General features: G+C 47.5%; 1 protein-coding gene across 1 annotated transcript in view; it reads right to left on the bottom strand.

The window, feature by feature from the left end:
• LOC120837809 overlaps positions 1-22231 on the bottom strand; it is a 35815-nt gene extending 13584 nt beyond the window's left edge. The window contains exons 1-3 of the mRNA XM_040207411.2: positions 22194-22231; positions 21968-22017; positions 4975-5080 (exon numbers count right to left, since the gene is read on the bottom strand). Coding sequence (XP_040063345.2) covers positions 4975-5080; positions 21968-22017; positions 22194-22231 — 194 coding nt within the window. The remainder of the gene's footprint in view (positions 1-4974; positions 5081-21967; positions 22018-22193) is intronic.
• Between the last annotated feature and the right edge of the window lie 634 nt (positions 22232-22865).

Below are 22865 nucleotides of genomic sequence, written 5' to 3' on the forward strand. Positions count from 1 at the left end.
GGAGAAAATCTGGCAAGTACGCATGGCGCCGCTACTGTTTTGGTTTGACGGGACGCGAGAAGCTTCGCATAGAGCTTCGGAGTTTGCGAGCACACAGTGAAGACGTGATTGGAGAAGTGCCCCTGTGATGTTCCTGGAAGACGGAAAGTAGCATTCGTAATTGTCGTGTGTGCTTTGAAAGCGAAGGGAGTCACAGGGTCCACGAGTTCGCAACCACAAGCCAAGGTTCACGACAGCGCGGCGTTGACTTCGGCGATCTCGTTCTGTTTGGTGCAACCCGGCGATGCGAAAAAGAGCTGAAACATTCGTCGTGTGTGGTGCGGTGCTTTGTATTGCGGGTCTGTTTGAACCACGCTTTTAACACGGAGCGCAAATTGTTTGTTGCGTGGTGGAGGTTCAACGGGTACAGTCCCGTCGTCGTCAGCTGATCCGGTCCAGCTGGTCCGGGAGGACGCAGCGAGCGTTTTTAAAAGTAAATCTTCCCTCGTTCCGTTTCGAACTGTGGAAGTATCCCGACACATACCGTGAGTAAGAAGCAGCGGGCGTTTTCAACAAAATTACGTTGTTTTAATTGAATAATGGACTCCGGATTGTTGTCTTAAATCTGCCGTTTCTTATGCTTCGTGTTGGACTGCGTTTGCATAGCGACGCACACCGCTCGAGTATGATTCGGTCCTGCAACGAGTTTGTTGCGGCAATCATGCGGCGTGAATAAATAAGGGCAAGTTTTCCTAGCTGCCCACAGATGCATGTACTGAGACCATTTTTTATGTTGTGAACGTAGTGCTCTTTCTTTATTTTGGAAGACGCGTTGGTGCATTTATTATGGTACAATCACTTGAGAGTTGAGAAATTAGAGAGCGAGCAAGCTTTCTCAACTTTGTCTCTTTCTCTCTGGCACTGCCCTGTTTGAGTTTCAGTAGGGATATCTACTAGCAGGTACAAACTGCTCTAAAGCAGGTAAAAAACGGGAAGCTTAGGACGGTGCGGACTCCGTGTTTCGCGCTTTTCGCAAGGTGACAGGGTAAATGCTTTTGTGAGATATGCGGAATATGCAAGCGATTTTGTTACGCCCGTCGTTTGCGTCTCTCCAGCAAAACGAATAAGATGATCTACTACAAAGGCGCAATCACAAGCCAAGATTTAAGATAGCAGTCGTTTGCTTCGGTGATCCGTGTAGCTGTATTTTACCCTGCTCTCTGCAACACCGTGTCATGACGAAGAGCTGGAATGGTCACGGTTTGTGCTGGCCTCCCGGTTGACAGAAACCCGCGTCGCCCGCATCGGCACCGAGTGCGCTTGGGCTGTTGATGCTCCAGCCTTTCATCCGCGGCTTGTCGCCAGCTCATCCTGCTGCTCAACGGTGAGGAAGCGGCGAGAGTAACCTCGGAAGTGAATGTAAATCCTCGTTCATTCAGTTATCCGGTGTCAAAGTGTGGAAGATGTCCAACGTGTACTGAGGGCGGGAACTACGAGGGTTTTGCCTTGCTTTTATAACCGAAACCAGAACAACAAGATAACTGCCTTGCGTACTCTAAAATGACGGAAGCAATAAGTTTCAACAGGTCGAGTACGTCACCGGGGATGTAGGCGAGACGGTGCACACTGTTTAAACGCTTGCAGTATCCACGAGTGGTACCAGGAAAGCGACGTCAACAGAGAAGGAGCTCGCGATTCAGCATAATACACTGCTACGGGCCCGTGTATCTTCAAAGTTCGGGGTGGTGGCAGTATAAAAAAAAGACGCATCAGCGCCCCACACCAGTGTTCACGAATAACACCGGTCACAAACTCCCAAGCCCCACCGCTCTTCTCGACACCGACACGACATACGACAACAAACTGCATCAAAACGCCCCAAAAGTGAAGGCGTCTGCTCCCGTACTGCAACTGCTGCAACTAGCGGAAGTGAAGTGTTGGGCGGATGTCCGGATGTCCTTCACGGAAATATATAAAAAATGCTTTGCGCAAGGATGATTTTCATTTATTATTGTATACGTAATGACAAAATCCCAATAATTTGTTTTTCTATCTGATTCATGCTAGTCGGACTGCTCATAACACTGGTCAAGCAAGAAAATAACTTTTTCATGACCGGTTTAAGATTTATTGTTAACATATCATTATTTATTGCAACGGACTAGCATTATAGATTTTGCCTCCATACTTTTTAAATGCAAACCGTTTTAACACACGGCTGTCCATTGCGCCGTGTTTTGTGTATTCTTCTATAAATCTGTACTGGTCAGCGACCAAGGAGCTCACCCGCACATGTCAAGCTTATATGCGCCGCGGGGAGAAATGGATATCGAGTAGGAAGTGTCGGGCGCTGTGTCGGTTGTTGTGTTTGTGTATATGTCGGTGCCGTGTAGCTGTGTGCTCTGTTGCCTGCGTTGTATGTAGGGTTGCTGTGTGGCCGTGGTCGTTCCCAGTGTTAACAGACTCGTCTTTTTTTTTAAAACAGGCTGCTAGAAATCTCGATAGGTGGCGCAAGTTACCGCCCGATTCTCAATAGTTTGCTCAAGTTATTTATCCATGTGAGTTCGGCATTCGCTTTTTTCTTTTTTTTTTTTTGTCTAGCGGCTCGTTGAAGCTATGCGGAGGGCAAGTTCGTCTGCTTCTTGCGCAGGGGGTAGCGGTGACGTCAGAACGCCGAGCCCTGATTGGCTGATCGCGGCCCCCCTATCTGAGCGTCGTCTGCTCCTTTGCAACGTCGTCTGCTCGCAACGTCGTCTGCGTCTGTCTTACCTTTCCTGCGACTTTCGGAAGTGCAGGCGACGATCTTACGCCAAAAATGTGCGTAAGACATAACTTAAGAACAAATCCGTATTCACGACACGAAATTTCCGTAAGTTTTGCGCAGGTTACAACGAAATCCTACGACAGCTCCGAAGCTGTCTTACACACTTCTCACGATCAAATGAGCATGGCCGACTGCGTCGCGGTCGCGATGACCCACGGACGTTTATTTTTCTACGTGCGCTTCTCACGCGTCCTGACTTCAAGCAGCAAGAAAAAAGTAAAAAGTACTTGAAACAGACCACGACGAACAAGAACGCTGGATCCACAAACACCCGGGATAAGCTCCAACAGCCACGATTCCACCGAACGCGACCAACCGAGCACGGCAGTTAGGCCTAGCAGGCAATCCGCGACTCGGCGACCGTCTGCCCACGACCGGCTGGTGTGCTGAATGGAATATGCCCGTGCGACCATTGTGAACCCTTCCCGTATTATACTTTGACCGCTGACCTCAGTTTTAGATTAAGAGGTCAATTTCTTCCTCTTGTTATCTCCTTGTTTCCCGAGGCAACGGTGACTCTCGCCGGTGAAAAAGCGGTGAATCTCCCACAGACGCGGGAAAGGTAAAGCAGTCATCGCTTTGACTAGCAGACGTAAAGCAGACGACGTTAACTGCGCCAACCCGCCGACGCCGTTAAAGAATGAAGGGTCTCGCCGCCCACGAAAGGAGCGAAAAAGTATTTGGGAGGGAACTTGCGGACACTAACACGCTCACCTCTCGGTTCTTAGCAAACAAACCTCGACGCTTCGGGACACCTCGCCAGTGAGTCATTTGACTTCCCTCCTTGATGCGCGTCTGCTAGTCGTTAGACAAAAACAACGTTCCGAAGTCGAGCTCGCTCGTAAAGACCTGCACTTTCGAAAGTCGCAGGAAAGGTAAGACAGACGCAGACGACGTTGCGAGCAGACGACGTTGCAAAGGAGCAGACGACGCTGGGATAGGGGGTCGCGATCAGCCAATCAGGGCTCGGCGTTCTGACGTCACCGCTACTACCTTTCTCATGCGCAGAAGACGAAAATGAGCCCACTTGCGAGGCGTATTGACGCCGCCGGCCGCCGACAACACACGTACGTACCTTTGCAAGTAGCTACGTCCGCCGCTTGGAGACTTTACTGTGTATAAAAGACATCGAACGAGAACTAACGCGCCCTGTGTGCTTTCAATTCGGCTGAAAGGCGCGCGGCTCGCTGGGCTCGTCTCTCGTCTGTTCTCGGCCGCTGGCCGCCATGCTTCATAAGGAACACGCTCGAAACGGTTTTGCGGAAGGCAGACACGGTGTAGCGTGTTAAGTTTACACAGCACCTCATGAGTAGACGAAAAACACAGATGGCCTCGTGTAAAACGAACACGTTTCGACGTGTCCGCTATGGGACAACGGTTTACACGTCTGGGCGTGTTATTTTTGCTAACAGTGTAGGCACTCGCATTATGCATAAACAGCGTGTAAGCAATTTGGCCAGCAACAAGACGACTGACGGAGACCCGCTTCGTTGTAGACTCGGTAACTCGCGCTACGGGGAAGACCGCATGAAAGCGACGGGAGAAAGCGACCAAGGCGATGAGAGACGTCTTCTAGAAATAGAAAAACCGAGCGACGCGAAGAGCAACAGAGACAAATCTCCGTCGCTCGTCGCTGCTGACTCTCGCCTCTGTCACTGTCGCTCGTCTCGTCCTCGCTAAATCGCTTACAGGCTGCTCAGCCTTTAACGAGCACGTCAGATCAGTGTTCATTCACCACCTCATTCTATTTGTCCAAGGTCGCCTGCTCAGCTGACACTAAAACCATCGCCGCTACACCCCGATTCCTTGCCGGACAGTGAAAATAAACACCGTATCCGAGAAACATATTAAACACCACCTCAAATGAAAAAAGAAAAACATCCCCCAAATTGATTAAACAAAAATTCCGATAACATTAAACCCACGTTATGAGCCACCGGAGCATCCATGCTCCTATATCTCGCGCGAATGTACTCCTTGAACTGCTTGCCACGCTCCATATGAAGCGCGTATGTTCCACTGCCTCGAAACGTTAGAAGACGTAAGCTCCCGTAACATAAAGCAACGTAAAAAAAAAGCGGTATACTCTGTGAAACGATCTGAACGGCCATGGGGTATTGGGCGGTGTTTTTTCCATGATACGCAACGGGAACCAGGCTCTAATAACTCACAGTCTCGCCGTGATTGCGGCTGCTGTCTCCACTCCCTCGTAGTGACCGTCGTCCTTAACAAAGCCGTACTTATGTTTGGTGCACACGCCTCCTCGAACAGCATACTCTGCGGTGCAAAGCAGAAAAATTTCAGTAAGCAGTTTTCTAGAAGTATTTACACATTCCTTGAAATTAGCATTCAGGCAATAGTCGGCTCATATTAGTGGCTTAAAAAAAGACGAATACCTGACAAGACTGACTCGTTCGGAAAACATGACAATTTGTGCAGAATAACGGGTAATACAATATGTTTTTCATTACTGTAGTGTCGAAATGAACGCCGTCGTTAACGATCGCTTATATACTGCGAGCGTGAACACAACCGTCACCAAACATATAAAGAAAAATGCTAAGACACCTCACAGGAGGGTTTAGTGAAGTAATCTGCAAACAACCGTTCACAACACAAGCAGGGAATGCAAAACGTGTAAAACGTTGAAAATGTTACTTATTGTGGTCAGATGCCACGACAGCCGAACTGCCCCTCTCAAATCTTGACATGGCATCTAAATTGAAAATCACGCCCTCCTAGAGAGCTGTGTAAGGGCGCCGCAAGAACTGTCCTCTATTTCTGTTTTCTTTCATTCTGCTCGCTTCGCTACAGAACCGTGTTCGCACGACAAGCTGTTGACCTTCTATTTATCACAATGTTCTTGTCGTCTATAGTCGGTGACAGGTTAAGAGTGAAATGGGAACTCCTCCCACCTTCTTACAGTTTAGCAGAGCGAACGCTTGAAAGGAGGTCACCTCCTCTCCAGCGTTCGCTCTGCAAAAGTGGAAAGAGGTGGGAGGAGCTTCCACTTCACTCTGAACCTGTCACCGACTATAGACCGTTCTCGCGTGACGGTTGCCATGACGTAGTTTGGTTGGGCGACAAAAACTAAAGCCAATAGTTCAAGCATGCCTATAGGTATGCTTGAACTATTGGCTTTTTATTGTATACAATAAAAAGGTATAGCCAAGAAAAAAGTAGAGCACATGGCATGCACCCCTTTATTTCTAGTGTATATTAATCGGCAAATAAACTTATTTGATCTTTTGCCCAAACCCAGGTACGTTCAAACGTATCTGAGTTTGGGCATTCAACATGGCGTCCGGCAGAAAAAAACGCTCCGTAGATTTTTTTTCTTTCGTCCTCAGTCACGAGGGTTCGTATCTGGTATGCGGGACGAAAAAATAATAAAACATTGCAACCTGGTATATGTGAGAAAATATATATGTGAGGCAAAACAAGAATTTCTGACAATCAAGCATTTTTCGTAAACACCTTCCAGCGGCGTGGAGAGATTAAACCTATGTTTTAACGTATGCCGGATGTAACGACACTGAAGATGGCTGCACCCGTGTGGAAAAGGTGTATAGACAAGCTTTGCGTAGATATATATGTTCCTGCACATTTCGTTGGTTCGGCATCTCGACGAAGCAGCAGAAAGTCAGTTATGGCAGCGCAAGTTTGGTGCCCGTGAAAGGCGTCTATACTCGTCGTCTAAAACTCTAATAAGGGCTTCATCGAAGGTACAGTCTTCAGCTCACACATATCAACACCATGGGTGAACTCACCCCTACATTACTGCCGCTGGTGCCACCATTCGATTCGCACCCTCCCCCTCATAAGACATGTAAAAGGGGCAGTGCCCAAAAAAGCGAAGCTCCGCCCACACAGAACAATGACGTTGAGCCCATGGTCCCCTCCTGGTAAACCAGTGCTCAGTGACAAGCGATAAGTATCAACGCTCTGATAATTTCATTAAATTACGAGTACTTATTATATAGGGTGTCTACCATAGATATTGGCACTGCAAAACAAGTTGGAAATGCACTCGCCTGAACATCGAACTCTCAAACTTTCAGCGAATGTACAGCTGCAGCAGAAAAAGATTAGCACTACTGAGTACTGACCGATGACCGGAGCGACAAAATCGCGACACGCGGCGCTATTCTTCTCGAGCGCGCCGATAGCGAGAGTGCCAGTCACGTTCCAGGGTTCAACGCGGGCGTGGCCGGCAGAAAATTGAGCTATAAGGTAGCTTTCGAAATGCGGACTTTAGTATGGGCTGCTTTCTGCCGGCCACTTCCGCGTTGAACCATGGAACGTGACTGGCACTCTTGCTATCGGCGCGCACGGGAACAATAGTCCCACGTGTCGCGATTTCGACGCTTCGGTCATCGGTCACATGTGCTAATCTATTGCCGCTGCACCTGTACATTTAGGTGGTGCATTTTGCCAAGTGAAAGCATGAATCGTGGTCATGATAGGCCACGCCTAGCGTTTCTTAAGCTGACGGTGAATATATCACTGATATCTGTTGTAGTGAGCTTGGTCGCGGATCGAATCTTGTTTTGCTGGGGTCGACCTGCACCTCTGGCAGCCGTCACTTGATAGAGGAAGTGAATGCATGGGACTCTAAAGGAGAAAGGGGGAAAACTGCAATTTCTTACCTTAGTAGGTTGTTCTCGACGATGAAACTTTTACATCATTATTTACATCCGAAACTGGGGCAGAAGGAGTAAATACTTCACACTGGAAGAGAAAGTAACAGGGGCAGACAATGTTTGTCCCAGCAACTTTCTCTTCCACTGCAAAAAAAAAAAAAAAGATCCTGCTTCTGCCCTGATCTTGGGTTGGAATTGTCATGGTAAACTTCCAACAGCTCGCCTGCACACTGATAATTTTGTGAAACTTTTATCTTGTATTTCGGAAATGACAGTTAATATTTTGAGCACTGTAGTGTTTGGCGGTTTGTGGACCGCTATCTGAGCATGACCATCGCGTGGAGAGTCTCGTGAGTTACTCTCTACATATACATACTCAATTTACACAACAAATAAGCGTTACCGCACAATGCATCTGTTATTCTATTCAAGCTACCCTTGGCCAAGGCTACATTGTACGCATTCATACTAAACATGTACTTTTCCGAAACAAACTAGGTAATTTAAACGTTTAAACTAAAATAAATCCGTCTCCAGGTTGGTCACTTCCATCCAAAACACAGAAGTGCGAGTTACAGACTCTAGTCTCCAAATCGCTCCGGAGGTCGGCGGTTTCGTTTTGATCGGCAAGGAGCATCACCTTGTATAGACCTTTCCAGCGGCAGTCTCGAACGAAGCGATTTACAGCGCGCGTCCCTGGTTTTGAGAGTGTACGTCAGTGTTGCCCGACTGCGCTGAGCTGTGGAGTTTCTCGTCAGTGGGCTGGGGCAGCCTGCGTAGGCGCAATTTCGGACGCTGGTAGCGGCTGAATCGCCGCGTTTTCTTTTTTTATTTTGTGTTCTGTGGCGAACATAATTTATAGAGGTATTTAAGAAAGCAGTGCTCTATTTTTGGGAACAAAAACAAAGAAATGAAAGCTGTTTTGGTGACTCCGTGCGCGACAGAACAAATGCAACTGGAATGTTTGTTTCATTTTATGTTCATCGTTTTACGGCACCGTACACTCAGCCGTGTCAATCTATATAGGTCAATATATTTGACCACAAATAATAGCCAAATGGTATGGGCATTCCCCGCTCACAAGATGAAATTCAACGAGTCTGATCAATCGAACAACATATATTGTACGTACCCCACGGTGCCGCGTTATCCGAACAGGATTTGAGAATGGTCTCAAATAACACATAATATCCAATATACAGTGTCGACGATAGTCACTTCACGACAATCGGACGGAATCCGGCGTGTTTTGGGGAACATGTAGAAGAGAGCAGCTTTTTTGCACAGCTTCAAAGCAAATGAACGAACGTGTCTATCCCGTCCCCACACCCCGGACCCGACCCCATCAGCTATTTTTCGCGAAAACCCGGAACACAGCCGGGAAGGCTTTTTGGAGATTATCTTGACGGAAATAATCCTCCAAGCACGTCGAAGTGCCTGCGTCGCGGGCTGCTTGACGTTCGCTCTCTTCGTTCGTTTCCGGCGAAGGCCGAGCGGGCTGCGAGCCCTAGTATTCCCTGGTTCTCACAGTGGAAGATAACATACAAAGGGTAAGCATCCTAAACAGGCGAATAAAATAAAAACTTCCAAGAAAAGCCGCCGAACTCCGAATGCAAAATGCAGGTGGGGAGTCCAGGCTGACCGGGTTTCCACAGCTCAGGCGGGTGCCAGAAATTTCTGGCTGATAGGGGTCGCTCGATTCACAAAATAACGGCGGCCAGAGCGCTCTTATTGCAAAGGTCTATAGCTTGATCAGATCCTCTCAGACCATCTGGAGACGCCACATCTTCATTCAACAAAGGTTCCTGGCAAACTGGGAAAGGAGGCGGTGTTTCCGGTCGCAACTGCTGCTGTGGCCGCTGAGCATCCTCCCTGAATGTGGGCGCTTGCCACTCGTGATGAGAATGACGGTTCGTTGAACTGCCCCTCATAGTACTGCTTGCAGGCACCCCCTTAAATGATCTTGTCACTGCTTGTGGCAACTTGTTGCCAATGCGTTGCTTAGGTGGAGCCGCCACCGTAAGCTTGAAAGCGTTCCAGATGCGTCCATCATGAAGCTTGTAGGTCCATCGACCCACGCGCTCAACAATTTGCATTGGAGGTCCAAAAGCTTCTTCTCCCTTTTTTTACCTTCCCTGGTTTTCTGACACGCACCCATCCGTCGACCTGAAACTTCGGAATTTTCGCCCCTCGCCGTTGGTCTGTATATCACTTGCTGCTTTCCTGCCCTCTCTGGACTCGACACCGCAAGTGTTGTAACTTCTACAGTGGAGTTTGCCGGAACTGCGATGGTGACAGGCGGCCGATTATATAGAGCCGGTGGGGTGGCTTACGTCCATGCAGCACGAGTGCAGGAGACAATCCTGTCGTGGCATGAGGCATACAGCGATATACATGCAAGTAATACAAGATGGCAAAGTGGAGCGGTCACTTCTCCAGGGAAGCGCACTCTACAAACGACTTAAAAGTTCGATTAAAGCGTTCAACTTGTCCGTTGGCCTGTGGATTGTAGACGGAGACAAGGTGATGATTGATACCTCGTGTAGCTAGGAAGTTCTTAAAGTCTAAGGAGGTGAACTGGGTTCCGTTGTCCGAAATAATACTTTCCGGGTAGCCTTCCCGAGAAAAGATGAGACGCAGGAACCCCGTCACTGTGCTTGTTGTGACGTTTGAACGAAAGCAAACTTCCGGACATTTTGAAAAAAAATTGTCCTCAAGTGTGATCGCGTACCAATACGCTGGCGGTGAAGTTTCAAATGGCCCAACAATGTCGGTGCCAAGCTCCGATCATGGTCGCTCAGGGAAAGGCACAGGTTGAAGAGGTGTTGGCATTGTCTTTGCACTTTTGTCAGCAGACCCAGAAACGCCACAGGCCTGGACTGCCGTTTTCACCTCCGTATTCATGCGGGCCACCAGTAGAGCTCTCGGAGTCGGGGCGAAGTCCTGCCTATATCAGGGTGGCCCTCGTGCGCTCGGCCGATGAGGGCTCCCCTCATGCTAGAGGTAATAACCAACTGATCACCACGCAACAAAAGACAATCGTGCACAGAAAGTGTGTCCTTAGTCTCATGAAAGATGGCTTCATCAGGAGCCAACGCCTGCCGTCGAGGCCACTTCAAGGCGACATAGGACATCACGGCGGTCAACTTGGGGTCGTCAGCCGTCTCTTGTTGAAGTTGCTCCTTCGATATGCTTTAATCATTTAGAGCGGTGAAAGACACAATTTCTTCATCAAACGCCGTTCCTCCTTCGTCTCCTGCTACCGGAAGTCTGGAGAGAGCATCAGCTACTTGGTTTTCAGCGCCACGCAGGTACTCTACATGAAAGTTGTACTTCAGAAGCCGGGTAGACCACCGAGTGATACGAAGTGGCCGATGTCCGGTCCCTCGCGTGGCCATGAGAGCAACGAGAGCATGATGGTCTGTTTGTAGGGTGAAGTGGCGACCCCACAGGTATGTGTGCCACTTTTCACAGGCCCACAGACACGCAAGCGCCTCTCGCGCGCCCGCAGACCACTTCCTTTCAGGAGCAGTAAGCGTTCGTGAAGCAAATGCTACCGGGTGAATTTCCTGTCCCTATCGCTGCTGGAACACTGCGCCAATACCGTAAGCTGAAGCATCCGTAGTAACGATGATAGGCAGCGCAGGATCAAACATCTTCAACGTTTGTGCAGAGGACAGTAACACTTTCACCCTCTGGGAACTTTGATCTGCTGCCAATTATCCCAGATGAACGGGATGTCCTTCGCAAGTACTTTCGAAGCGGTTCTATTTCAGAAGCCAGGCATGGGACAAAACGAGAATAATATTCGACCATTCCTAAGAAGGACCGTAGCTGATTCAGGCCTGTAGGAATCGGTGCCGCACGAAGAGCGCCGACCTTCTTCTGAAGAGGTGAAATCCCGGCAGCACCAACTTTGTGCCCCAGGAACGTAATTTCTGTGACGTCGAACACACATTTGTTGTTGAGCTTCTGACCTGCTTCCGAGATGCGCAAAAGTACTTTTTGCAGGCGCCCTAGGTGCTGCTGTTGGTTCTTACCAAATACTACCACGTCATCCAGATAAAACAGCACTCCCTGGCAGCCCTGCAAGATCTGAACCATCATCTGCTGGAAGGTTGCTGGTGCTGAAGCTGGTCGGAAGAACACTCGCTTAAAGCGAAAGAGTCCTTCGTGCGTAACAAACGCTGTTAAATCGCGACTTTCCGGATGAAGTGTAACCTGATGGTATGCTGCAGCAAGATCCAGTTTTGAGAACCCCTGCGCTCCATGCAGTGCGTTCAGCAGTTCTTCGATGTGAGGAAGCGAGTAGCTGTCAATGACTACCGCTTTGTTAACTTCCCGAAGATCCACACACATTCAAATAATGCCATCTTTTTTTTTTTTTTTTTGTAGAGTGCAGCTTTTAGGCGCCCGTTTCCGGCTTGAGCGGCGTCGCCGTCGCCGTCGCCGTCAGCGTAATCGCGCGGTGCATTATGGGTATATTTCCCCGCTAAATGTAGTGGAAAACTTTCCCCACTAGATCTAGCGGGAAAATTTCCCCGCTAAATCTAGCGGAAAAAATTCCCCCGCTAGAACTAGCGGAAAAAATTCCCCCGCTAAATCAAGGGGAAAAACTTCCCCGCTAAATATAGCGGAAAACTTTCCCCGCTAAATCTAGCGGAAAAATTTCCCCGCTAAATCTAGCGGAGAAATTTCCCCGCTAAATTTGGCGGGAAAATTTTCTCGCTAAATCTAGCGGAAAAATTTCCCCGCTAAATTTAGCGCAAAATTTTCCCCGCTACATCTAGAGAAAAATTTTCCCCGTTAAATCTAGCGGAAAAATTTCCCCACTAAATCTAGCGGGAAAGTTTCCCCGCTAAATCTAGCGGAAAAAATTTCCCACTAAATCTAGTGGAAAAAATTCCCTGTTAAATCTAGCGGGAAAATTTTAACACTAAATCTAGCGGAAAATTCCCCCGCTAAATCTAGTGGAAAAATCTCCCCGCTAATTCTAGCGGAAAACTTTTCTCTGGGGTCACGTGGCCCCCTAGGTCTCGTGACCCCCACGTGACCTTGGAGAGGGGGTCATGTGACCCCACCAAGGGACCGTGACCCCCCCCCCCCCCCGAGAACACGTGAACCTCAGTACCCTTCCCTCCTCCTCCTCAAGAGCTGCGCTCTAATTTGGCGTTACAGGGAGTTGTAAACGGCTTTCATTTTTTGGTGATACCCACTCGGGTATCACCAATAGTGGGTATCACTATTGGTGATACCCACTCGGAGGCGTTGATGCGCTCGATCACCGCAGCTTCCTCAAGACGTTTAATTTCCTCAGAAACTGGTTGTCGAGAAGCTTGGGGAATGCGCCGAAGCCGATGTTTAACGGGAATTACTGAGCAGCGGGTCTTCACCTTGCAGACGACTCCCTTGACTCAGCCCAATCCTGGCGTAAAAAGATGCCCGAAGTGTGAAAGGGATGCTGGCAGCTTCGGAGGGGTAGACACTGGCTTAACTCGAAGGTGCGCGTGTGGAGCCACGCTTGCCTCCGTTGGAGGTGAGAGCGGTTCAGTCTACTCTTCCTCCAGTGCCACTGACGAGTCGTCCAGCTTCGGGGTCGTGGCTGATTCTAATACCATTAACTTGTTTGTCAGTTACTCGTGAGGACAACGGTGGAGATTGTTCGGTCATACTTGCGGAGGCCTCACCGGTGTCACCGGTCTCAGTATAAAAGCAAGACCAAGTTGCTCCATTCACTTGGGCGTCGAGCGCCACGACTGCCTCCATGCCCAACAGAGGTTCCATGGTCTGCGACATAACGCAGCAGTTGCGCGTGCCGTTCTCGGAACATCACCATCGCTTTGAAAGCCTCCAGGATTTGTATGGGCTGACGGGAGTAGTTCAACAATGTGGCTCGTGGAGCAACCACGTTGGCGTAACTTGCAAACCATTGCGTGAACGTTGTCTTATCCATTAGCGTGACGGACGACCTGGTGTCAAGAAGAAACTTCACTGGCGTTCCAAAGACCTTGACACTAATGTGGATTCTCGCCCTCGAGGATTCACTAATGTGACATACAATTTCGGGGTCGCAATCGTCGTCGTCTTAGGCATCGCAATCTGAGAAGACGTCCTCCCCTTGCTTGCGTTGTCATCGCTGACGATCTTGACGCATACTCCGGCATACACGGTCACGATGACCCTGGCGACCACAGTTGTAGAAATATTTTTGTCTCGCGGGACAGGTGTCGTATCTCTGGCGTTTGTGTGTTCCATTTCCGCAATTCGTACAGACGCGCGTGCGACGGAAATTGTACGTCTTGCTGTCGTGAGGCCTGTAGGTTTTGGGAACCGTCTCGTGGGAAGTTGAACTGTACTTTCAAGTCCCGACGATGATTGGACGCCTGTCCATGAATTGTTGTTGTCTGCAGGAATACGGGTTTCGCCCGCTACCTCCGCAGGTCCCGCATGGTTCCAAACCACGTGCTATGAACGTGTCCCTTGAGATGGCACCCGGCCTTGCAAAGGGTCGCGATGATGCCCTCTGTGGAGATGGCGGCGATGACTCATAATATGAGTGCTGCGGAGTATTGCTCTGGTGTGGTCTGTCGGTGTGTCCTTCCAGTTCCCGGAGAATGCCCTCGACGCCCTTCGAACTATCTCTCGCCGGATAGTCTCCGGGCTTTGACGCGGCTCTCTGATGTCTCTGTAACTTGACAGCTCTTTCCACTGGATGTTGACGTGGTGACATTAGCCTATTCTTGAACTTCGCGTCGTGACCACTCAAGGTTAATGACAGTCTGCATTACTACGTCGAACGGAAGAGCTGCATCAAGGACCATTCGCTCTTGAATTTCCGTCGATGCGACCCCAATCATGAACTGCTTGCAGATGAAATCTTGCGTTCGATTTCCAAAATTAGCCTGGACGGCTAACGTCCGTAATGCGGACAGAAATTCGTGAAGAGACTCGCATTCTCTTTGTTTACGTTAATGCAACTGAAGCTCATGCAGCGTCACATTTGTCGGCTCCGTGAATTCGGCTTTCAGCAACGTGATGGTCTCATTTTAGACATCAGGGGTAGCGCGTACAGCTTGCTCACCAACTGCTGCTAGCGGTGCTAACGCCTGATCAACAGCAGGTTCAGGCGCTGGTGGTGAGTCGTAAATCTGCTGGCGGCCTTGCCGAGGCTGTTCAGCAGCATCGCTTGACACCATTATGCAGGATACTCCAGGCGCCCGTTGCCAACAAATAACGTTCGAACATATTGATCCACCGCTCCCATGGAATGGGTGGAGGTCCCAACTTAGCCGAAAATTCCGGGGAACCTTGCCGCCCGAGGCCATGACGATGCCAGATGGCTTCTCAGCACCCAATGGTGCCGTTCGAAATGGTCGCCATCTTGACTTAAATCGTGCGAAGAAAATGGTTCCACCGGGAAAAGCAGAAAACTGTCCAATACAGAGGGTACTGTTAAGGTCCGGCTGTAGTCCTCGCCAAATGATGTGGTGTTGTGCGGTTTGTGGACCGCTATCAGAGCACGACTATCGCGAACAGTCTCGTGAGCAACTCGGACAGAACACAGAAGAGGAAAAGAAAGAAGATGTATTGAAGAATAACGCGATAGATCTCCAAGTCTCCGCCATAGAAAGTACTAGACGATCTGTCAAAGTGTCCTGGATACCCGCCCACGCGGACATACAGGGCAATGAACAAGCTCACTCTAAGGCTCGCGCGCAGCTAGATATCCCCGCGAGCCGAAAAGTGTGCAAAGTCACCTATAAGATCACAGCTCGGTGAAGACGGCGATGAACCAGACTACGATCCCGAGGAGGCGAAGCAACTATCCAAACAAACTTCGAGACAGACCCTGAGGGCGGCCTTGACTCCCTGTGCAGATCCGCTCCCGAGCGGGATGGGCAGGGGAAACACGGTGCTGCTCCGGAGGATCGTAACAAACACAGCGTGCACACCGGCGCGCATGACACGTTGGTCTACGCGGCCCACAGCATCCCACTGCAATTTCTGTAACGACCCCGTCATTCCTGTCGACCAGTATCATCTCCTTTGGCAGGCACGTAGCCAGGGCCCAGGATTTTGTTTCGGGGGGGGGGGGGGGGGGGGGGGGGGGGGCCAACACCACCTAGATGGAAAGCCGCAGCGCTTCCCTCTCTCCCTTCAAGAAGCGTCGGCATGAGTAGGCTGAACTGGTAGTGCGCTTCTCCGCAAGGCTCCCCTTGATAGTTGGCTTCTTTGCAATACACGTTCTCTTTTTTTTTTTCGTTTCCCTCTGCGCTCGACGGGGCGCAAAAAAAAAGAAGAAAAAAAAACGCCACGGCGTCGCGTTTTTTTTTTTTTTTTTTTTCTCCCCAACGGTCGTTTGTCGCGTTCCTTTCTTCGACGGCTTTTTTTACTTACTCCTGCGGGTTGAGTCACGTGACAATAAGGCTAGAGGAATCAACTAGAACAACTCTGGACGCGAGTAGGTTTTTGGACGCCGAGGGTCAGAAGTCCAACTCTCGAGTGAGATCGAGCACATTTTGGAATGTCCTCTCGCGGCCTCGTGTGTGGACGTGAAAGCCATGAAAGCTACTTTTCGGTTGTCGGTGCGTGGTCGGTGCTGTCATTCGGTACAGATGTTGTTTATCCATGCATTGACGGAAAAGTGGATGTGAAAGTGTCCATATTTGAATTTCTGCAAGGATGACTGCGAAAGCGTGGACTATACAGCGAATCGATGGGAAGATCTCGCTCCTTGACGGCATGGCAGGGTAAGAACTTTTTAATTTTTATGATCGTGGTTTCGTTTTTTGTTTTTACTTTTCGCTGAATGCATGCTTGGGAGTGATTTGGTTGTGGCCTGGAAGCAACACATTCAAATGCTGGCGCTACTTGTAGATGCAGAACTAAATAAAAATGACCCGATTTATGAGTTCAGGTTGGAATGTTTTCGCAAGGTACGCAAGTGGTAGGTTACCGCGGTTGCAACCAGCACATCAATTAAATAACAACAACAACAGAAGTAGATTGTGTCTTTTCTGCGTATCCTCATCGGAGCGCAGAAATAATCCGCTGCAACTAACTAGTAAGACCTATATTTTAGCGGTTCTCTCAGCAGTAGTTGGGAGTGCACGCAAGCCGGAATAGGGTTCATTGATCAGTTATTTATCCATACACCAGAGCCATATACTAAAGATTTAGCTGGAGCTGCTTCAGGCTCCCCAAGGAATCCCACCACGCACCAGGAAGCTCTATTAATTATTATTATTTTCTGTACCTGGTTCTATGTGCTCGTGCAATAAGCATTATTATTACTATCATTATTATTATTATTATTGCGCATTCGGCACATCAAATGCAAGAATAATTTTGATGTTTGTGATCCAAAATACCAGATCAAAACACTGCCAGTGTTTTCTCTCAAATACGGGACCACTTCAGCTTAAAGAAAAGAATTATCCTTTTTTTTTTTATGACCATTTTTGATTACATTACCTTTCTGTAGGTTAATATGATTTCCTCCTGTTTCGTTCTATTTCCTGCAGAAGCAGTCACACATCCCGGATACTGCTTTGATGAACTCTGGCTGCTGTACAGCCTCCATGGGACAAGCTGAAAACTGACACCTTAGAAGAGTACTTCGGAATGTATAGGCAACTGGCTTGCTTCTAATATCACGTGTCTACAAGGCACATTTGCGAAGATGAAAACAGAATACTGCTGTGGAGCACAATGTCAACGGTCATTACAGCTAGCAATGGAAACTAGAAAGATCTTCCCAAGCGAGCGGATACTTGACGCCCTACCTGCAACGTGGTATACCTGCAATGTGGCCCTGGGCTGTAAAACAATAAGGCACAGCCTCCCGGCTTTGGGCTATGTGGCCAGCTGTGCAGTCTACACCACCTTAAAAAACCTAAGGGGCTAAAAATGCAAGGCCGCGTCGACAGCACGAAACAAGTTGGCTACAGTTCGCTCGCACAGGAAGACAAAGCTGGTGTAAATGCTGTAGCGAAATGAATGTTTGCATTAATGCCAAGAATGCCGAACAGAAGAAATGAAAAGCTGAAACTCGATCAAAGACACTCGCTGCCAACCGTCATGAATGTCAAGAAGCGAACTCGGACCAAGGAAGAGTATGTCTGACGCCTGTGATGATGAACCCATCGTGAGTTCGAGCTGAAGTATGTGTTGGACTGCAGTGAAAACATTCAACTGAGAAACCTTTGTTGCAAGATGGCAACAATATTATAAGTGCCAGTGCAGCATCTAAAAAAAAAGCTAAGGGGTCAAGGCTAAACAAATTAGTTCGTGTCCGGCCAGCAACATGCCTGCGCTTCATCCTCATGCAAAGGCAACTGCTCTCTTAAGTCGGTGGATCTGTGTGTGTGTGTGTGTGTGCAGATAATCGGTGTCCTTGTAGCAGTCTGTTGGGTATCTTGTGGTGCTACAACGGAAATGCCAACATGCTGCACAGATATTGTGTGTCTCGGTGTCACATAATCTACAGCATCTAAGATGTATGTGTGTAAAGGTTTTTGAAGACGGATATTTTCAGAACTTATGAATACCAGGAGGCTCGTTTCGCAGTGTTCAAAGGTGACCAATTTCTTCTTTATGACTCTTCTGCATTGTAAATGCAAGCAACTTTGAATATCAAGCTCCCATGCCCACTTCTGTTTGTGTGCAAAACTTGTTTTTAGCCTCCCTAACTGTGTCGTTTCACAGACTCGGTACTGTCGAAGTACATCTGCATATGGGGCAACGCTCGAGTATTACGGTACTTTTTTTGCAAATATGAAGTTTTCATATTATGACATTGCCAAGAAATGGGTCAGGTGTTTTTCGATGTAGTAACCAGATAGGTTGCTTGCTGCAAAACAAGTACTATATTTGAACAGGCAGAGTGCTTTGAATTGCTAAACCTATGCAGGTTGATCACAGGTCTAAGAAAAGTTTGCCAAAATATGTGCAATACATTTTTCAAACTATGTGCAATACATTTTTCAAACTATGTGCAATACATTTTTCAAACTATGTACAATACATTTTTCAAACCAGCACATCACAATTTTAGAATGTTATTACTTTTATACTTGTCTGGCAATTTGGGTCCCGTTGCTGTTGCATCAGATGTCCCTAAGGGTAGTGTACTCGGGCCTCTATTGTTTCTAATATATATCAATGACCTACCATTATCAATTAAATCAACAATTAGACGTTTTGCTAATGCTTGAGTTACTCCTCTATTAATCACAATATTGTCCAAGACGATTTAGATACAATATCACCATGGTGTTCCCTGTGGCAGATGAACATTAACAGATATAAATGCAAAGAAATGTCCATAATTAAGTCCTCCACTAAAACTCTAACCCAGTACTTGTTACTTTCCGAACCACTAGAACACTCACTGTCGTACAAGTATTTGGGCGTGTATTTTACAGACTCATTATCATGGATTAAGCAAATAACAAATAGTGCACTAAAAACACTTAATTTGTGAAAAAAGCCATTTGTACAAGAAAATTCTTGTGTTCAATAAACGCATGAATCATGCAAGATATATAATAACCATATAAGATATATAAGAAACTTCTTACAAATTTCTTATATTCTAATCTAGTTCTTATAGGGCACTTATATGTTCTTATATATCTTGTATGATTCATATGTGTTTATTGGACACAGAAGTTTCTCATACAAATAAGATTTTTCAGTAGGGATCTAGCTCTTATTAAAGCAAAACTACTCGCATACAAAACATTTATCCTCCCACCTTTAGAATATGCGAGCATAATTTGGAATCCACTCCTAAGTTACCTGTAATCTAGAGGCTCGAATCTTCAGAACAAAGCAGTCAGATTTATATGTTGTGATTATTCATCAGAAACTAGTGTCTCCGCTTTAAAAGCTAGCATAAATCTTCCTAATCCAGAAAGAAGACAAAAAATAGTCTGATTGTGTTTTTTTTTTAAGATGTATATTACTCAGATTCCAATTTTCAATCTACTTAGTGCTGGGCTGCCCATTTCATATCATTCATATTAGATAATGCCTTCAAGATTGAACCATTTCAGTGCCATAGTTACACTTTCCTCTTCCTTAGTACTTTGCAACACTGACTAGAACAAACTACCTGACCATATTGTAACTGAGAGATATCCCATTTCATTGAAAAAGTGCATCAATTTGTGTAACTGAACTTTGATTTGTAAAACTGCATCATAACAATAACATGCTAAAAAGCGGTTTTGTGTGTGTGTGTGACATTTTCTTTTTGTTGGTGTCTTTTTTATGTTCAATTACTATTTTGTCTTTTTTTTTTTTAATTTCCCCTGATGTAATGCGTCTTTGGATGCCTTTGAGGTGAATAAATGAAATGAATGCATCTGCATTATTTTTCCAATTGTTACTTTAGTTCATTTTATCTGGTCCTACTACTTCGATTATTGTCATTTCATAGGGATTATTTTTTATTACACAAGTCCCATGTCGTTCAGAGATAATTACACCACCAAGTTTATCGCTTAAAAAAAATAACACATCTGTCTCAAGATATCACTTTCTTGTATTTCACTACAATAATTGTAGATTATAAGAATTTTCCTGCGTTCTAAAATTGGTTCTTTATATCACTCGGCGTTCACAGCTCTCATGCTAGCTCATAAAAAATAAATAGAGCGAAAACCCGCGTTTCTACGACGTAAAAGCTACGCGCGAAGCCTTCAGCTCAGCTCTATAGCGCGGCGCTCGTCAGCCTGCTGCCGTGACGTCCCCGGAGGCGTGTGCTGGCCTTCTCCTCTAGGTGGTGTTGGGGGGGCGCCCATGACAAAATGCTGTATGAGGGGGAGGAGGGAGAGGAGGTCCCAGCAAAACGGAAGATTTCGGGGAGGGGGGGGGGGGGGGGGCGGGCCCCATGGGCCACCCCCCTGGATACGTGCCTGTCCTTTGGGCTTGCCCAGAGTTGGAAGAGATCAGACGGAAACACGTACCACCAGACGTCACCAGCCTAGAGGAATGGACTCATCCTGAGGGTCCTCCCGATAAATGTCGAGTTGTAATGACCTCTCTTTTGGATTTTATCCACAAGGCGGGGCTGACAGCCTATCTATCTATAAGTCCCCAAAACCCCCTTCCCCGGCCTTGACCCAAGCTCGTAAGCTACCGGTCCGATCCCCTCCCCTCCTTCCCTAAGGACAGTAAACGCTTTCGGAGCCTGAACGCGATAGATCGAACAACTCAATGAAGAAAAGGTGAAAGATAAACACAGTAGGACACAACAGGCAAAAATATTGAAAACGCTGGAGTACCTTTCGTTTTTTAACTCGTGGTTGAGGGTCGAGGGTTGCGAGTTTGTTGGGCGTAAACTGTGATGTGGCTCAATGAGACAAGAGTTGCCGAGAGTCAATGTGATGTCGTTCATTATCTCGATGACATCGGAGCTTAGCAGATGATAATTTTGAAGGCCTTCAGTGGGGGCATTCGCATCGCTTCAAGAGCCTGTACAGATTACTTCCGGTTCAAGCTTTTCTTTGAACTGCAGTGAGGTCTTCTCTAACGCACTAAACTCGGAACGTGTCGTTGATTTGTTGAATGTCTAATTTATTTAGCAACTGAAGCAAGCGAAGCGTGCACAGTTGGTGGTGATAGGGTAAATTTTTTTTTTTTTTCTTTTTTTAGAGCGCAGCTTTTAGGTGCCCGTTTCCGGCTTGAGCGGCGTCGCCGTCGCCGTCACCGTCGGCGTAACCGCATGGTGCATTATGGGTAAATTTCCCCGCTAAATCTAGTGGAAAAATTTCCCCGCTAGATCTACCGGGAAAATTTCCCCGCTAAATTTAGCGGAAAAAATTTCCCCGCTAAATCTAGCGGAAAATTTTACCCGCTAAATCTAGCGGAAAATTTTACCCGCTAAACCTAGCGGAAAAATTTCCCCGCTAAATTTGGCGGAAAATATTCCCCGCTAAATGGCGGAAAAATTTCCCCGCTAAATCTAGCGGAAAATTTTCTCTGGGGTGTCACGTGACCCCCCCAGGTCATGTGACCCCCACGTGACCTTGGGGAGGGGGTCATGTGACCCCACCAAGGTCCCGTGACCACCCCCCCCCCCCCCCCCGAGGTCACTTTGACCCCCCCCCCCCCCTCCCCCCGAGAACAAGTCAACCTCAGTACCCTCTCCTCCTTCTCCTTAAGCGCTGCGCTCTAATTCGGCGTTACAGGGAGTTGTAAACGGCTTTCATTTTTAATTGACGTTCGAACGTTTGACAAATACCGATTCGACCTCCAAACGCCCGAGTCAAGCAATGTCAAGCAATGATCGCACCACATTACAAAATACTCGCCTACAGGCTTCAATATTTCTACTTTTCTGCGTTTCTTTCATAGACTCGCGTGTATTGCCGGGTGTCAAGCAATGGCCGCCGGTGGTGCCACCAATGGGCTCCCGATCCACGAGCCAGCCTACAATAGACATCAGTGGACAATACTGACTATTGCTGAAATCTGTTGTTTTAATAATGAGATAGAAACATGTTGAACTCACCAACAGCATCGTCTTCATTGTCGCGAATGTTTGATTCACTTAGATTGAACCTAAAAAGATGTTACGACGGAAACGTTACATTGTGTGCAATTACACTAACAAATGTAAATGTCTATAAACCTACACCTAAGTTTTCGAGCAGAGGCGTCAAATGTACACGCTAAATCAAAACGAAATTTCAAAATTCACATTTCAATTTTTTGAACAAACCATCATGCAGGCTTGCCATTGCAAATGACGGCCTTTTGCAGTTACACAGCACATTGGAGTACCAGATGTAGACAAAGGATGGCGTTCTGATAACCGATATTCTGTGTGTGTGTGTGTTTGTGTGTATGTGCGCACGCGCGCAATAAACTTTGATTTTCTTTTCTAAATCAGCAAAACAATATATATTATGAAGGACCTGTGTAATTAATGGCGCTGTGCAACAATATTCAGTTGGAATGTTTTTCACTATACACGAGCTTAATGGCACTAGTGGGACCCAAGGATACTCGCACGCAACGCCACTGGCCAAGAAACTCCTTTGTTGCGGTGAAATTTCAAGGACAAAAGCAATTATTTTCGTTCAATCTCTCCTTTGCGAAATTTGATGACGTAACGTGGGGATCGCAGAACACCCAAGTGACGATATTTGAAAGCAATTCATAGATTGGACCCGAGCCCTGCGTGGGCACTCGATTTGGGCTGGTGATAATTACTAGCTCGAGAAGCATTCGGGTAGTCGCCCGCGTCCAATCGCTGCAACGACGACAATAGCCGAGTCATAACAATGTCTGGAACTCAGCGCGTGTCCTGTGCTTTGCCAACCCCAGCGCGCGGCTATGATCAACATTGGCGGCATATAATCGGCTTTAGATTGCGTGGCCGCCTGGTCTGGCTGCGAGTTGAGGGG

Source organism: Ixodes scapularis, unplaced genomic scaffold (genome assembly GCF_016920785.2).
Source record: "Ixodes scapularis isolate PalLabHiFi unplaced genomic scaffold, ASM1692078v2 PGA_scaffold4__175_contigs__length_147842914, whole genome shotgun sequence".
Classification (NCBI taxonomy): Eukaryota; Metazoa; Arthropoda; class Arachnida; order Ixodida; family Ixodidae; genus Ixodes; species Ixodes scapularis.